We start from the raw sequence: 17,385 nt of genomic DNA, 5'->3' as shown, positions 1-17,385 counted from the left end.
TTTTTTTATTTCTCCCGATCTCATGAAGATGGAAAAAAATTCACCGACGATTACGAAACTCTCTAGTGCAAAATTTGAGCGCCGCTCTATACGTGTTTTCATTTCGCGTGTCAATATTGATTATATAGGTGCTCGGTTTATATTAGGAAGAGAACGCTGCGAGTGGCGTAGCTAGCGCGTACAATCTGTCTCTTGTGGCACATTGCAAATGAAGCGAAATCTGGCGCGACTGCCTCGCTAATCGGGAGATCGCGAGAGGCAGCGCGAGGGTGACGCGTGGACGCGATTCACAGCAGCCGCCGCAGACAGACCTCCGCTCATGCAGCACTTTGTTTCCATACAGACGACGCACACTGCTCTGCCGCCATATCGTAGCTATCGTCTCCGCACAACCCGCCTTGCGTGGCACTACGCCTTTCTTCTCACGCTTTCGTTCTAACAACGACGAGAGCGGGCTTTCGCCGCGGGGAAATCGTGCCACCAGTGCCAGCGACGACGACATCTAAGGGAGCGTCACATCGAGGTATTCGTAGCCGCTCGCCATCGCCCCTTGCAGGTGCAGTGAACCCCGTCACGCACACTGGCACCGCGGACTGACCTCAGTAGCTGACGCCGCACCGAGAGTTGCCCGCCCCACCTGACGCCGCCCTAGGCCCCTTCGGAAGCAGAGACCAGATTGCCCACGCGGCTGCGAATGCCGTGGCCGCCGGCAACTCAGCGCATGCGCAGGCCGTCTCCCCTCCGCGCCTCCTCCGCTTTCCGCCTCATGCTTTCACTGTAGCCTCCTCCTCCACTTTCCTCCTCGCGCTTTCCTCTTTATCTCCCGCTGCGCTCTGCGTTCGCTTTCATTTTTCGCTTTGCTCGTTCGCTCGGTTACGAGGTACGACACCGAGGCACACCGACGCTGAAAAATCAGAACCCGACATAGTTTTATTAATTCGACACATCCACATTTTGCTGACCTGTGTTTTTGTTGAATACCAGATTATCTTGTCAGCAGTAAATTTTCAGTCAGAGTTAGTTTCAGCGTTACGTAGCTAGAAAGCGAGAGGGCAACGGTATACAGAAGGCACATACCGTTTATCATGGTGGGCCACCAGGGCTACACGTTGGCGGTGACGCTCATAGAAATCTTGCACCGCAGGCTCTTGTCGAGCGTCGAGCGCTACGACCGCGAGGAAGACGTTTGGGTGGTGCTGGAGAAGGGCCTGTACTGCGGTCGCATGGGCATGGGAGTGGCCGCCTTCCAGGGCTGCCTCTGGGTGGTCGGCGGCATCGTGCAGATCGCCGGTCTGCAGACCTGTTCCACGGCATACGTCGAGATCTACAACCCCGCAACAGACCAGTACGTCTGCACGCGCGATGCTGCATGACACACGCGCACTTATTACCTCGAGTGCCACCTCATCCCCATCTGTGCGAGTTGGCATAATACGTGCATTGACGCGATCAAGTTGTCCGATCATCTGCTGCCGTTTCACACCTTTCAGGCGTTGCGCATTCCACTAAGCTTAATATATTGGCTAGTGCCGTCGACATAACTCATTTGCGCACTTTTGGTGTTGATAGTTTTGTGCGTCGTTCTGCTAAACTTTCGTTTCTGCTGACAGAATAACAGCCAGCTAAATAAGGAGCTAGAGTATCCCGAACACACAGGCGATGCCTGTGTACAGCTGACATGAGGTGTAGCATGCTGTTCTGGGCATGCATGGCACGGTTGCACCGCTGCCTTTATCCGCCGTCGTGGCTCTCTGATTAGCTTTCTCTATAGAGCAACGCTTTTCTTTCTTTTTTAGGTTTTGTGGCGGTAAACGAAAGTTTGTAGAAAGGGTTACCACGATTTCGTCCAAAGGAATAAACGGGACGTGTGGCAGCGCACCCTTTCACCACAAAAATTTCATCTGCTCACGGTGATGTTAGCACTGAAAAAGGAAAAATTTGGAGCACGCTTAAGTTTTGCCTTTAAAAGTGGAACCCGATAGCATTCAAAGATTCCTATCTGCTTCTCACGCTTCCCGGCAACTGGAGCGTATGTAACCGTAATGTTTACTGGAATGCGCTGGCTGCGAACGCTATGCACGAAGGCGGGCTTTGTGGTAGAAACAGGGTTGCCAGATTGGGCTGTTAATAGCCAAATTGGGCTACTTTTTGTCCGAGTTGGCGTCAGAATTTTCTTTTGGCTGTGTGGCTATTTTTGGGCTACGTCTTTTTCTTGTGTAAAAAAAAAAAGTAAGAATAGTTAAGCAGAAATGAAATGCACGCTGGAATCAAAATGCAGAGGACAGCAGGTTAAAGAAATTGAGCGCGTCTGCTACAAAATCAAAATTTGCAAGTTCTATGTGAGAGAACACATATGCCTGTCAATAGGTCAAGGATCGCGTCCTTTTGATAATTTTAATTAGGAAAGCTGGCCTCAGGAAATACGTCTCCATCAGCGAAATAACGGTAACCGCGCGCGCGCGCCAGCGAACATAGACGGTTGCTGTCTCCATACGTGAGCTTTCGGTGTCCTACGTTTCAAGCATGAGATGCTTTTAGCTCCCGTTGACGGTGCGCCGCGGGTGATCTCGGCGCCAGAACGGAGGGAGAACCCCGAGCTGGACCTAACTGAAATTTGCCGAATTTTCTGCCTGCCCCATGGCGCCTGCGTGGCAATTCGCTCGGACCCTTCCTGCCCAAATTGCCCCTGCTCCAACGCCAACGTAGACCATATCCTCTTCCGTTGCACCACAGCCACCACAGCCATCCGTTCCCTACACAACTCCAGACCAGACTCCAGACAACTCCAGACACAACTCCAGACCCTCTTCCTGTATTTTCTATCACTACCCATATCAAATGCCGCCGTCGAATTAAGTGTTCAGCCAGGTCAACTCCAGACACAACTCCAGACACAACTCCAGACCCTCTTCCTGTATTTGCTATCACTACCCATATCAAATGCCGCCGTCGAATGAGTGTTCAGCCAGGTCTCGATCATTAAAACCGTTCTTTGAAATAGAATGTCGAACGAGACATTGGTAGGATGGCCAGGAACGGAGGCTGCTGCAAGGATTTTAAAACGGGTCAATAATTTCTGTCCCGTTTGGACCAAGCAGTTCCACTTCGGGATATTCGCAATAAGCTCGTGATACTTAATCATAGCATACTTTTAATGTCTATATATCGTACTAGATTTTGTAGCAACTGCTATCTATTGTGTTAGATTTTGTCTTCGAATTTTTTGTAGTTTTTCGTTTAGTGCATTGTGTGGTCTTAAGCGAAATTATCATGAGCTGTAAGTAATACTGAACTCCTGAATGCATGCCATTGCTTAGCGTGTTTAGTGCACGGGGCTGTTTGCGTGTTGTTGTTTTCGTGATCTTTTGGTGCGCCGGGAAAAATAAAACACTGCATTTGCAATGAAGACCGCATTTGCCTTATCATGACTTTGCCTGTATGTCAGCGTTTCTGCACTTCTTGCACTTGTGCAGCATCTGTTTTCCGTGACCCATGACCTCAGTGACGATGCGCGCGGAGGTCATGCGTGGTCAAGCGTGGAAAAACTAATGTGTAGGTGTTCTTGCCGAAAATGAATTCAATATGCTTAAAAAATGACTTCACAAAAAACAAAGCTTTTTGGCTACTTTTGGGCTACCCAAAAGTTTCGCTTTTGGCTACATTTGGTCTACTGCGGAGGCCAATTTGGCTACCTGTGGTCGGAGCGATCCGGCAACCCTGGGTAGAAACACGGCCTCTTGCGTGTACGTCGGTGCGGCGCAGGCGGGCGAGCGCCAGCTGCAGGTGTTGTTGCAAGGAACCGGGCGCGCCGCTCCGTGGCCCCCAAGACACCCGCGCGCCGGCGCGTGCAAATGGCGGACCCCGCGGCCGGGCATTGAATTGGAGAAACGCTGGAAAAGTGGTTTCTTTGAGTTTTCGCATAACGTAATTATGTTTTCTCGTATAGTCAAATTACAATCCGAGAGCTATCATGTCTTTAGGTTGTGTGTAAGCAGTAGTTTACGACTCCTCTATGTATTTTAGCTTGAGAAATTCAATTAGTTCAGTAAATTTCTTGCGTCGCATGGAGGGCCTGGCTACGCGTGGTTCGAAAAATTTTTTGCCGGAACGACGTCCAACGCCGACACCAAATTTTCTGCGGCGCGGGCTCCTTAACGCGATCGAGTTAAAACGTGAAAAAGACCATCCCCAATTTTGGCCTGACAAGCACGGCTCTCAATGTGCTCATTGAGCACTTTTCCCCGAAGCTGCCGAAACAATTGGAACCGAACTTGGTCTTGACAAATTTCCTCGATGCCAGAAGTGCATTATTCATGCGACGTTTCGCACGCTGGTGTCTGCCCGTAAGAAAAAGAGCCCTTATATCTGCTTAGGCCGGTCTCGAACAAAAACTGCCCATCTTGTGACGCGAGAGAAACACCTGAGCACATCTTTTATGGGTGCTTAATCCCGGCAGCATTAATTGAGAGAATGAAAAATCTCTTCAAGCTGCCGGGAGTGCCATACCAGGGATACTTATAAACACACCCCAGAAAGAAGGGGTGAACCAGTCCGCTCTACTGATGACTGGGCGTAGCTATCAGGTATGGCTTGCGAGATGCAAAGCGACGATCACGGAAAAACAGCCGGGCCTCCACGAAGTACTGTCTAAAATAAGGAAGGAACTGTGGTTCCACCTGGAAAGGGAGAGACGTCATTTGGGTACACTCCAATTCTCCCATACATGATGCCGACCGATGGCCATTTTCTTTGAGAAACAGGAGAAGATGCTCTGGGGTGCTGAAGGACTTGATCGCCATCTACAAAGGTGCTGGTAGCGCGCTCACATTCACAGTTTGAGCCACCACGGTATGGTGGCTCAAACTCGTTCCGAATATAACCTCCGCCTCGGACCCAAAATCTTTTTCACCCAGTGGTGTTGGAGGCCTTGCTTGAAGTGGTTGTATGGATGATGATGGTCGGCTGAGATCTGAACTCCCATTAGGGGACAGCACTTTTTGAGCTGCCCTCTCTTCCATCTGACAAAGCAAGGTCGAAGACATACGCACATAAAGTATCATTGTAGTTCTGCAAACATAATGTGATATAATATGTGAAAATATTGTGATAATGTGGTAGTCCGAATGGTTATCGCTTAATTTTATTGAAGAAATATCACCCGAGTTACGTTAAAGGAAGGTTCTCCTGGTCAACGTTATTGAAGTAGCGGCTATCTGCCATTTACAGAGATTTGCCGCTATAGTTTGGACAGCGGCGAGCGTTTCATAATATGCTAATGAGCGATCATATGCAGTGACGCCTGACAGGTGAATATTCCGTCACTCTAAGGAGTGAAAGGAGTCATGCGCGTAGCGTTTGCACTGCTGTCAGGAGACGCTGTCATTTGGGTTCTAAGCGAACACACATTGAAGATGACCCATTGACTTGGAAAATGCTCCGCATTACAGACCAGTTATGACTTCTCAAGCATTTCATTGGTGCCTTCGTGTTGTCATCACGATCGTTTTGATTCACAATTATATGTGCGCAAGGCGGTGCCTCCGAACTTTAATCACGCGATCGGACTGAGCGAAAAACGGATGCACGCCGCCTCTCGACGAGTTTCCGTTTCACGAAGCCATCGAGTGCGTCACTCGTGGTCAAGTTCGAGCGCTCGGGCTGCACCAAGACAGACTGCGCGACGGCGACTGTGGCGAACGACAGCTCTTGCATTCAGTACATGACGAAATATATCTGGGATTTACACGGATGACCTTGCCTTTGCTGAGTTGCCTATTTCACTCTATCACGAGCGTAGAGTTCTGTGCTCCCGTGGCACTTTGATAAGCAAAAAGTCAGGCGACATGTAAATAGTACGTCTTGCTTGAAAACTAATGGTGAGTTTGCGTTGCCCAAGACACCATGATGTTCGTGTAGAATATGGCGGTATGTCCCGAAGTATCCCTGCGCCAAATAAGTTACGCCTGTTTCCTTTCAATTCTTATGATAACCTTTGGTCGAGACCTGGCAGCATGAGCACGCCATTGCAACGATGAGCGGGCACTGACCAAACAAATCCAGCCGCGGTAGCGCGTAGAGTGGCTTTGGCGTTAGCGCTGCTGCTAAGCCCGAGGGCGCGGGTTCTAACCTCGGCCTCGGCTGCCGCATTTCGATGGGGGCGTGTATACGGTGCACCGGATGCACGTTAAAGAACCTCGGGTGGCCAAAATTAATCAGAAGTCCCCCACTATGGCGTGCCTCAAAGTCAGATCGTGGTTTTGGCAGGTAAAACAGCAAAATTTAAAAAAAAGAAAGACAGAACGATACGCGCTTCAAATACACGCTACGTTTTGCCCAAATTTAGGAAACCGCAGTCGCATGTGTGCATCACTATCTCAGCCCTCCTTTGAAAAACGACTGTCAGTACATACATATTATATATATATATATATTATTGGATAGCTTGTACATTATTTGTGAATTGAAGTAATTATGGACTTTAATTACGCCGCAGCCTTTCTCATCATAACACGCCAACATAATGCGTGAACAAGCAAGCGCTGTACTTTACGACTATTGTTAGTCATGAAGGATGCACTAAGAAACAATCAACGCGACAAATTCCTCAGCTACTGTTGTAATTAAGGTACTCAGTCAAAACAATAGCGAAAGTGGCTTTGCATAAAGAGGGGGGGGTCATATATTTATTCGCAATATGTCAGAAAAGACCAATTTGTAAGTCTAGAATGCGTTTAGTTCCACTGTAAATTTGAGAATGCTGGAAGCTACTGCTCTGAAAGAAGGTAAAACTCAAGAACAGACTTAAATAAGTTTCCGAACAAATGCGTTCACTAAAACCTCGTCGTGTTTCTCTTGTCTTTTTTTTTTTTGCCAGAATTATAGTTCAGAATAGCTATTGTAGGCTTCCTCTACATACGCGAGACGAACCTGACGAATCTTACCATGGAACATCTGACGCTGGCTCACAGAATCAGAATCAGAATTTCAGAATATATTCTTATTAGAAATTGGGTCACATTACAAGTATTTAGTATACAGAAGGAGGTCCCATAGTCAAAGACTGTATTGGGACCTCCTGTCGAACTTGAGCTAGGTGAAATATTTTGACTAGGTGAAAGTTTTAACGCGACAGCGTTAAAGAGCTGGTGTCGCAGGAAATCCGGTGTCGGCGTCGGACGTCGTTTCGGCTAAAAGATTTTCGAACCGCGCATACCCACGCCCTCCATGTGACGCAAGGAATTTACTTAACTAATTGAATTTCTAAAGCAAACATACATGGAAAAATCGTAAACTACGACTTGCACACAACCTACACGCATGATAGCTCTCGGACTGTAATTTGACTATACGAGAAAACAGAATTCTCTTACGCGAAAGCTCAAAGAAATCCGTTTTCCAGCATTGCTACGATTCACAAACCGGCCGAGGCGTCCACCATTTGCGCGCGCCGACGCACGGGTGTCTTGGGGGCCACGGGGCGGCGCGCCCGGTTCCTTGCAACGCCTGCAGCTGGCGCTCGCCTCCGCCGCATCGCAGTACACGCAAGATGCCGTGTTTCTAACACAAAGCCCGCCTTCCTTCATAGCGTTCAACGCCAGCGTATCCGGGTAAACATTACGGGTACACACGCTCCAGTTGCCGGGAAGCGTCAGAAGCAGTCGGGGATTTTAAAAGCTATCGCCTTCCACTCTTAAGAGGAAGCTTTAGCTCGGGCCCAACTCCGACGCGGCCTATTCAAATACATGTAAAACGCAAAAACCTTTTTCTGAGATAACCCCTGAGCCGATTTTAATGAAATTTGTTGCATTTCAGAGAGAAAGTTAAATCCTAGTGACTGTTGGAAGCGGAATTTCGATTTGAATTTGTTTGAATTTTGTTAAAACAGTTTTCAAATATTCGACAGTTCGAAAAATATAGAAGCACAAAGTTTACAAATTCATAGCTCTACATCAAGAACAGATATCGCGGTTCTGTAAAAGGCAACCATTAGATAATACAGAGTGGACAAATTCGATATGTCATTTTACATCTTACCTTAATTTGTTACTTCGTTTACAAGGGTTCTGCAAACGCTATATTTCCATATTACTAATTTTCTTGATAATCATGTGTAACATATCAATTTTGTCCGCTTTAGATGTACTATTAGATGCAATTCACAGAATTGTATCATCATTTTTCGTTGTTGAGTTACAGAGTTGTAAACTTGATAGAGTCGTTTCTTGGAAATTTTAGATTTTCGCCTTATTTTTATCAAAAATTGACGACCTAACTCAAAAATTCGAAATCAACAGTCACTAGATTTTAAATTTTCTTTTAAATGTAACAAACCTCGTCAAATTTGGTGCAGTGGTTGCAGAGAAAAGCGAATTCTGCTTTTAGATATATTTAGATAAGAGCACCCGAGCTAAAGCTTCCTGTTAAAGGTGAAACTTAAGCGCCCTCCAAATTTTTTAGAGGTTTGAGGCACAAAAATGTCTTGTTCCTTACTTCGCCACACGATAGTGATATATGAATAAATAATTTACCGTATGTACCACTAGCGGAACCCTCCTATAGGGCAAACTTATATGCAAAAATCATAAATTTGGCATTTCTCCTAAGTTTCAGGGGCTAGTTTTCCAAAGCTACAACTTTGCCAAGATTGACGTAATAATTCTGCGCAAACCCGCAAGGCTAAGAGAGGTAATTAATAAAAGGAAAATGAGCCATCCACCCAATAGTAGCAATTGCTAAAAAGAAAACCTATACGGGTTCCTCGAAAGAAAAGCCTCGCAGTTCAAGAAAAATTCGTCCTGGTCCGGGACTCGAACCCGGGACCACCGTATTTCGGGGGCAGCCACTCTGCCATCTGAACTAACCAGGCGGCTAGCAGACGGCAGGGCGAAGTCGAACCCATTCCTTTGTAGTAATTGCTACGATTGGGTGGATGTCTCATTTTCCCTTTATTAATTAATTCTCTCCACATTCCGGGTTTCCGCACATTACGTCAAACTTCTTCAAGTTGTTGATGGGTTCGACTTCGCCCTGTCATCTGTTAGCCGCCTGGTTAGCTCAGATGGTAGAGCGGCTGCCCCGGAAAGGCGGTGGTCCCGGGTTCGTGTCCCGGACCAGGACGAATTTTTCAACTACAAGGCTTTTCTTTCGAGGAACACGTATGGGTTTCCTTTGTAGCAGTTACTATGATTGGGTGAATGTATCATGTTCCCTTTAACTTTACCAAGACAACACATTAATCAAATATGGGGCAGCGACTTAGTAGATTATTTGTTACGAATGACCTAATTTTATTCAAACCAAGCGAGCAGTTTCAAGGTCAACTTTCTTTGTAGTTAACTTTTGGTACTGAAGTTCTATGTCCTGCAGCAAACTGAACGGTTTTTAGGCAAATCAAAGACAACCTACATATCCTACTATGACGTAGTAATACACAGGAGACATCGAAGATGTCTGCAAACGAGGAAGAACAATGCAGATCTCAGCTCCAGTTGACGTCTGCGGAAAGCGAAGCATTCTTGGTGTGAATGGCTTGTGAACTGTGTGTGTGTGTGCGTGCGTGTGCGTGCGTGTGTGTGCGTGCGTGCGTATGAAGTGCGGTTTTCGGGGTATAAATTGCAGTATTGAAGAGCAGCATGTTATACGCAGAAATTATTTCATTTGAAGCGAATTACAGACAGGTTGGTTACTATACACACAAACTTACGGGCACACGTGCCGTGTGTTTCAGCGAGCACTTACAATTTTTTTAGTTGCCTGTGGCAGATAACACACTTTTAATCCATGAGCTTGTCTACTGGAAAAGGCGGACATTGCTTGCACAAGATGTTTGAATGAGTAATCAACTAATTACCAAACATTCTTCAATTAGCTTTTTAGCTAATTACCTTATGGCACATATTGCAATTTACAAATTCCAGCCGAAGAGTTCGCAGGGCGGATCCTACTTGGAACGAATTCTCAGGATGACACCAGTTTCGAGATTTTAATTCCTGAACTTTGCGGAGAAATGCATTGGCGTTCCAATCACTTCTGTGCTTCAATGCATAGAACGACGTTTTGTTAAGAAAGTACGTGGAACGACAGCGCATTTTTACCGCTAGTTTGACGGCGCATATCTCGTAAAGCGTGTCGTCCACACAATTCCTTTCAAGTGAATATGCCTTCCAGTCTCAACGGCTAGAATTTGTAAATTTCCATATGTGCCATAAGGTAATTAGTTAAAGCTTGATTTTTGTTAATTAGCCAATAATACATATCAATTCTTTGTGGAAGTGATGTCCGCCTCTTTGAGTAGGCGAGCTCATGGAACATAATTGTGCTATCTGTCATTGACAGTCGGAAAAAATGAAAGTGTTCGCCAAAATACGCCATTTATTATTAGGTAAAATTTGCACTTCTGATCCACATATTGTCGCGTTGCACTCGTAGTGTTGCTGATGCGTCTGATTCTCTCTTGTCACAGTCCAAGTGCGGATCGAAAAGCGTCTCAACACGCTGGCTTGCTCGCGAGAAAGGTTGTTCTAAGCCACTTGTAAACATCCGTGGCGTTCGGCGTTAGAGGCCAGATACGTATTACAAGATGCCTGGAACACAGCAAGAAAGTTTCGCTTTAAAAGCTATATCTAAACGCTTCATATCGAGAAGTCCAAACAACGAAAACACCTGTCCAAAAAAAGAAAAACCGGCGCATCCCACGCCCTGTGGAATCGATGTTATGCGAAACAGTGTGTGGGGAACCTAGCAAGTTAACGAAACGGCCATGAGAGCACCAAGGCCTAGGCGGCTCTTTCATGGCCTACATGACGCACATATCATGATATTCATGCCATGACCTATCATTTGTGCTCGTCAGACACTCTTGCCATCCTGTGTGTGGTACATACCACGTTAATGAAACGACCACGACAGCACCAAGGCGTAGGCGGCTATTTCATGACCTACACGGCACACATGTCATGATAGTCATGTCGTGACCCATCATTTATGTTCCTCACACACTCCTGTCATACTATGCCAGTTTTGGTACCTACGAAGTCAACGAAACGACCATGAGATCGCCAAGACGTAGGCGGCTGTTGCGTGACCTACATGACACACATGTCATGATAGTTGTGTTAACACGACCGACTAACAGAAACTAGCGGAAGAGCTGTGTACAGAAGCTTAAAAAGTCGGCATTCTTTCCAGCGAAGCTGTCTATGGCTAGGATCTGGAAAAGATTTGGAGGACGCTTAAGAGGAAGCTTTAGCTCGGGCCCAACTCCGACGCGGCCTATCCAAATACATGTAAAACGCAAAAACGTTTTTCTGAGATAACCCCTGGACCGATTTCGATGAAATTTCTTGTATTTGAGAGGGAAAGTTAAATTCTAGCGACTGTTGGAAGCGGAATTTCGATTTATGGCTTGAATTTCGTTAAAAAGATTTTCAAATAATCGACAGTTTGAAAATAATAGAAGCACGAAGTTTACAAATTGATAGCTCTGCATCAAGAACAGATATCGCAGTTCTGTCAACGGCATCCATTAGATCATGCAAAGCGGACAATTTCTATATGTCATTGTACATCTTACGTGAATTTGTTACGTTGTTTACAAGGGTTCTGCAAAAGCTGTATTTCCATATTACTAAATGTTTATATTCATGTGTAACATATCAATTTTGTCCGCTTTAGATGTACTATTAGATTCAATTCACGGAATTGTATTATCATTTTTTGTGGTAGAGTTAGAGCTGTAAACTTGATAGTTTCGTCTTTTGAAAATTTTCGATTACTGCCAATTTTTAATAAAAAAATTCCTAATCAAAAATTCTAAAAACCTAATCAAAAATTCGAAACCAGCAGTCACTAAATTTTAAATCTTTCTTTTAAATGCAACAAACCTCGTCAAATTTGGTGCAGTGGCTGCCGAGAAAAACGAATTCTGCTTTTACATGTATTTAGATAGGAGCACCCGAGCTAAAGCTTCCTCTTAAGCTTCGCCTTTAAAAATATGGAACGCGATAGCATTCAAACGTCCCTGACTGCTTCTCGCGCTTCCTGTCAACCTGAGAGTATGTAACCGCAATGTTTACCGGGAAGCGCTCGCCGCGAACGCTATGCACGAAGGCGGGCTTTGTGGTAGAAACGCGGCCTCTTACGTGGGCCGCCATGCGGCGGAGGCGAGTGCCAGCTGGAGGTATTGCAAGGAACCGGGCGCGCCGCTCCGTGGCTTCCGAGATACCCACGCGCTGGCGCGCGCAAATGGCAGACGCTGAGGCCGGTTTGTGAATTGTAGAAACGCTGGAAAAGGAGATTCTTTGAGTTTTCGCGTAACAGAATTGTGTTTTCTTGTATAGTCAAATTACAGAGCTATCATGTCTGTAGGTTGTGTGTAAATTGTAGTTTACGATTATTTAGCTTGAGAAAATAACTAAGTCAGGAAATTCCTTGCATCACATGGCGGGCCTGGATATGAGTGGTTCAAAAATCTCTTTGCTGAAACGACGTCCTACGCCGGATATTCTGCGACAAGGACTTTTCAACGCTATCGCGTTAACAAATGTGTCCGAGATGTTGACAAAAACAATTCGCCGGTTCGATGAACACTTGCCCAAACGCGAGTCTATGACTATGCGTGTCGAAACGTCAGTGTATATGTACGAAATAAAAAAATGAAAAGTAAGAAAATAAAGAAAAAGAGAAAAGAGGAAATAAAAATGAAAAAGAGAAATAATGTATGGAAAAATAATTAAGAATAGAAATACAAAAAAATTTGAACGACGAAACAAACAAGGAAGTTATGTGTTAGTTCCTTTATTCAACCAATACAGCATAAACACCATGTAGAACCTAATATAGCTATTGAGCAATACAGCTTCGCTGGTCTTCAATCTTCACAAAGTCGATTAGTGGATCGGAGACGATCGAGCGTCATTGCACTCAATAAACTTGAAGGCCCAGCCTCGCGACCCCACTGGCGCTTACCGGCTTGAACCCCACGCAGGTGGACGTACGCGGCCAACTACCTGCCCTCGCCGCGCACATGTGTGTCGCTGCTGAACGTGAACGACACAGAGCTGTACTGCTTCGGCGGCATATTCTACAACTGCGTGGGGCCGACGCGCAAACTGCTCACAATTGACGACATCCTCGTCTACTCGGACAACAAGAAAGTCTGGCGCCAGGTGGCGTGCATGCCGACTCCCCGACACAATGCCCACGTCCTCCAGCACCGTGAGTCACGTGACAGTTGGCGCCCCGCCCCGCAATGAATGCGCCCCGCCGTCGTTTCCGTGATGCCCGAGGCGTACACACTCGATTCTCGCGTCCCTCGCTTGCAACGCACACCCGTTTTCCGTGACCAAACAAAAGTCATGCATGGTACCGCGCACTTCATGCTTTCATACGGAAATACGCACTAAGGTTGCGATGAATGAAAGAAAGTCGCAGTTTTGCCCGATAGGCGAAGCATCGATCGCGATAGCAAATCGGCAGATTGCTATACGAAGCAAGGATAGTAGTTTGTCGGCCGTATGAACTTGTAGACATTCGCTTACTAACTAAATTAACGAGCGTGGTGTCGCACACGCACAAACAAACATGAACACGTCTCACTCGATGACAGCGGAAACTCGCTGTGAAAACGCTGGAGTGAGGAAGTGTGGCAGAACGAGGGAGCGAATTCGCCTTCGTGCTGCGTCTCTCCCAACGCGAACTAAGCGTCGAAAGCACAGCGCATACGAAGCTACCAGCACTCGGCGCACTTTGTGCACATCTCAGATCGCTTTGAAGATGAGGCCCGTGCGACCGCGCACTTCGTCCACATGGCGAACCGCTCTGAGATATGGGCGCCCGCGCGACCGCAGCAGCCGCCGAAGTAGAACGCGCCCCCCGGTGCCCCGCGCGGGCGAGATTCAGCCGCGATCGTCTGCTCACCCTCACACGCATGTTTCGGGAACGCCCGTGATGCGGCCCGATGTCCGTCCGTCTCCGCTCACGTGATCGCTTTAATTTTCAATGCGGCGTCATGATGAACTCGGCGGGTCTTCGCAGTCAGCACTGAGCTAACGCAGAAAACGGGAAGACAGACGGTGGGCTAACGTAAGCACACGTACTGCAGCACATAGAGGAAGCTACGTGGAAGCTACGGACGAGTGGCTCATTTCAGGAATCGCCAGCCGCTTCTGCGCAGGCGCGAGTACAAGCGGGTGCGAACGAGAAAATCTGGGGGCTTTTGCTTCTTGATTGTCTGACTTTGCCTAGGTACTACTGATGAGATATTTTTTTTTTTGCTCGTTTTGTATACGCCCCTAGGAGTGCCGGCATTGCGGCTTGAGGTCGCATGTGTACGGCACGTGTACCCAGCGCTACAATTAGAATTATGTTATCTTCAGCATCCGATTCTTTTTTTTTTTATTCAGAAAAGCTTAAACATTATCACCCCGTACATGTATAGCTAGTGTCGCTTTCCTGGGATGCCTTTCCTAATTTCACCATATCGTGGAATTCACCATTTCGTCAACGCTGATTGGCCCAGAGGGCCGCTACGGCCTCTCCGATTGGCTTGAAATGTCGACAATATGGCGGAATTTGACAATGTCCAGAAGACGTGAGGAAGGGAAAAGCCCTTTTCCTTTCTACATGATGGCACCCTTGATGGATAAAAGGATTTCATGAGAATACTTTTTGAAACAGCGTCGTGGCTGGCGCTCCGAAGCTCATTCCTTTTTTAGCTACTTGTTGCATCTGTTCTCAGTCATTTAATATTCGCATTTCCTTGCAAATAAACATGTAAACGCTCAAAAGTTCAATGTTCCTTTTATTCTATGTTTTCCGTATCCTTACGCCAACAACGTATCGGCGTTTTTTTTTTACTGCTCTCCAACGCGAATTCATTCAATTTTCCCCAACTTTCTTTCTCAAAACCCAAAGCCTTCGTGCTGCCGGGTACGGACCACTCGGTCATTTACTTCTGGCTGGATAATGCGACATGCTGAACCATTCAAGCTCCATGGTTTATGCGCTGTTTTCACACCGTATTCATGAACAGTCACCATATCCCTTTTTGTTAACTCCACTTTCTCGGACAGCTTAATCTGACTTCGAACAAAAGGGCATTGCCCCTTGAATTAGCCAAAAGTGCTTTCTCTGCGACTCTAGCTTTTGCCGAGTTACACACGCAGTTGCGCGCGGCTGGCTTTTATCGCGCCCGTCCAGTGCGCTCTTTCCGGGTCACCGATTTCTCGACGCTGTCCACATCTTCAGTGTGCTGCTTAGTTTCCCTTTCTCCGCTGTGAGTGATCGTTCTTTCACACAGGTATGTCCTCACCATTCGTGTGTCTCGTTTTGATGCTCAATTGTGCTTCGAAGCCAATATTGCTTTCAGCACTTGGAAAGATGCTCAGCCGTGTTTTTATCCCTGTACTAATTAACATTTATTTACTTACATTACTTATTTATTTACTTACATTATTTACTTATTTATTTACTTACTTACATTGCTGACTTATTTACTCACTTACATTACTTATTTACTTACTTACATTACTTACTCAATTACTCACTCACTTTACCTTACTTACTCACTCACTCACTCACTGAGACATTAGAAAGGGAAGAGAGTAAGAGAGTATCAATTATGAACATAGAAAGTCAAATATTGAAGCGAGAAATGAAAAAAATAATATGGCACCATACTTCGATTGGTCTAATTCACACGTTGTTATTGGAAAAATTGGGAACTACGACAGCACAAGGAAAAATGGAAATGAGACAGAATGGAAATGAGACACACAAACACTGACTAACAAGCGTGTTTTACAGTGCACAATATATAACGTATGCGTCCAGGTTTTTTATCTCTTTATTTTTCTTCCTGCAGACTCTTGAAAAAATCGCCTTTGACAGCATTGATCCGTGTTTTCAAGTGCATATGGACGAAGCGCAAACTGCCTCTTTGAGAAGTCTTAAAGGGACACTAAAGGAAAATATTAAGTCACGCTATATTATCAATGTATTCGTACAGAAGTCCGCCATCGTTTTTTGTTTGTCAATATATAAATTTCTTGCATAGGAAATCGCCGTCGACGGGCCTGCAGCTGAGGAGGAGAAAGAGTGAATACGATGTCATTCACAGCAAGGCTTTTCTTCGGGTGTCAATCCGTGGGCGCATGGACTGGCTGCGACAGCTTTTCAAGGCTTAGTTTGTGACGCTCTAATGCTCTAAAGAATGTGTAGCTATGCTTGCCCTACCCACTTTGGCCCCCCTTTGTAGTCATCTAAGTACAGGGGTGTTTTCGCATTTCGCCCCCATCGAAATGCGGGCGTTTAGGTCTTGCGAACACATTGGCATCGCCTTGCGAAGGCTAACAGTGTCAAACTGACGTGACATTTGTTGTCATATTTTTCCTAAAGTGACCGTCACAACTCAACGTCACAATCAGCAGTGCGAAATAGCAGGGCGATAAATCGGACACACCGAACGAGCCTCGGCGATTCCATCCGGCCTTCCGATAGCACCTTGGCAACCTTGAGCATCACAAAAATAGGCAAGCGGGTCGAGCATGCGAGACCCTTGGCGATCGCACTCGCTGGTGCTTGTTGACGTTACAGTATTTGCGTGGCCTTGCGACCGCACAGCCCCTTCCGAGTGTCCCGTCGCCGTGCGAGCCCGCGGTGTCGCCGCCGCCGCGCGTGCATTTCGCGATGCATTTCGCCGTGTATTTTGCCACCGTGCGTCCATCGCCTGCGAAAGCGCTTTCTTTCGCAGAGAACCAGGCGTACATCATCGGGGGCCAAGACGTGGAAAAGCCCGACCACCCGTTGAGCAGCGTCATCAAGGCGGCCGTGCCCACCGAGAAGTTCGCCTGGGGCCCGCTGAAGGACGTCCCGCTGCCCGTCTCGGCCTATGCGGCGGTCGTTCTACCACCCATCGAGGAGGAACCGCAGTCGGGTCACGCGTGAAGCCCCGCCGCCGGCGCAAGCTGCTGCCGACGGCCCAAAGTGGCACTGGGCCGCCACAGCCAGAATGCAGCGGAGAACATGAGCGCATAAATTCTGTTGTTGAAACTCTTACGCGTTTATTAGTGCCTGAATATAAAACTCCCACTACTGGCACCAGAGATGCACCGCCACCGACCGTAAGCACGTACGTGTGGTCATGGAAAAGGAACAGCTACAGGCATAGGCCACCTTGATAGCAAAACTTGCTACGTAAACGAGTATCGGGAATTGGGAAACAACGTGTGTCAGTGAGGGGCTTCCTTTCAACCAAGCTTTTCCCAAGGTTACTACAAAAAATACCAAAGCCGATGTGTTCGTTGGCAAGGGGTAACATCAAAGCGGTATATTATCTCTCGACCGCGACAAGCAGAGAAAGAAGAAACGTCCGGACGCGTCCACCCG

The 17,385-nt window shown here is 46.8% G+C and overlaps 1 protein-coding gene across 5 annotated transcripts in view; it reads left to right on the top strand.

The window, feature by feature from the left end:
- The window catches only part of LOC126536041 (uncharacterized), a 62,454-nt gene extending 45,401 nt beyond the window's left edge, over nt 1-17,053 (top strand). For 2 of the 5 annotated variants that reach the window (XM_055073366.2, XM_050182934.3), the window contains 3 exons: nt 1,145-1,345; nt 12,986-13,215; nt 16,751-17,053. In XM_055073366.2, the coding sequence (XP_054929341.1) occupies nt 1,145-1,345; nt 12,986-13,215; nt 16,751-16,944 (625 nt within the window). In that variant the 3' untranslated portion in view covers nt 16,945-17,053. Of the gene's footprint in view, nt 1-1,144; nt 1,346-12,985; nt 13,216-16,750 lie in introns of those variants that run through there. The other 3 variants (XM_055073368.2, XM_055073367.2, XM_055073370.2) reach the window with 3 other exon arrangements.
- The last annotated feature ends 332 nt before the right edge of the window (nt 17,054-17,385 follow it).

Source organism: Dermacentor andersoni, chromosome 4 (genome assembly GCF_023375885.2).
Source record: "Dermacentor andersoni chromosome 4, qqDerAnde1_hic_scaffold, whole genome shotgun sequence".
In the NCBI taxonomy this organism is placed as follows: domain Eukaryota; kingdom Metazoa; phylum Arthropoda; class Arachnida; order Ixodida; family Ixodidae; genus Dermacentor; species Dermacentor andersoni.
The sequence above is the reverse complement of the archived record's forward strand: the minus strand, read 5'-3'. Positions and strand labels throughout refer to the sequence as shown.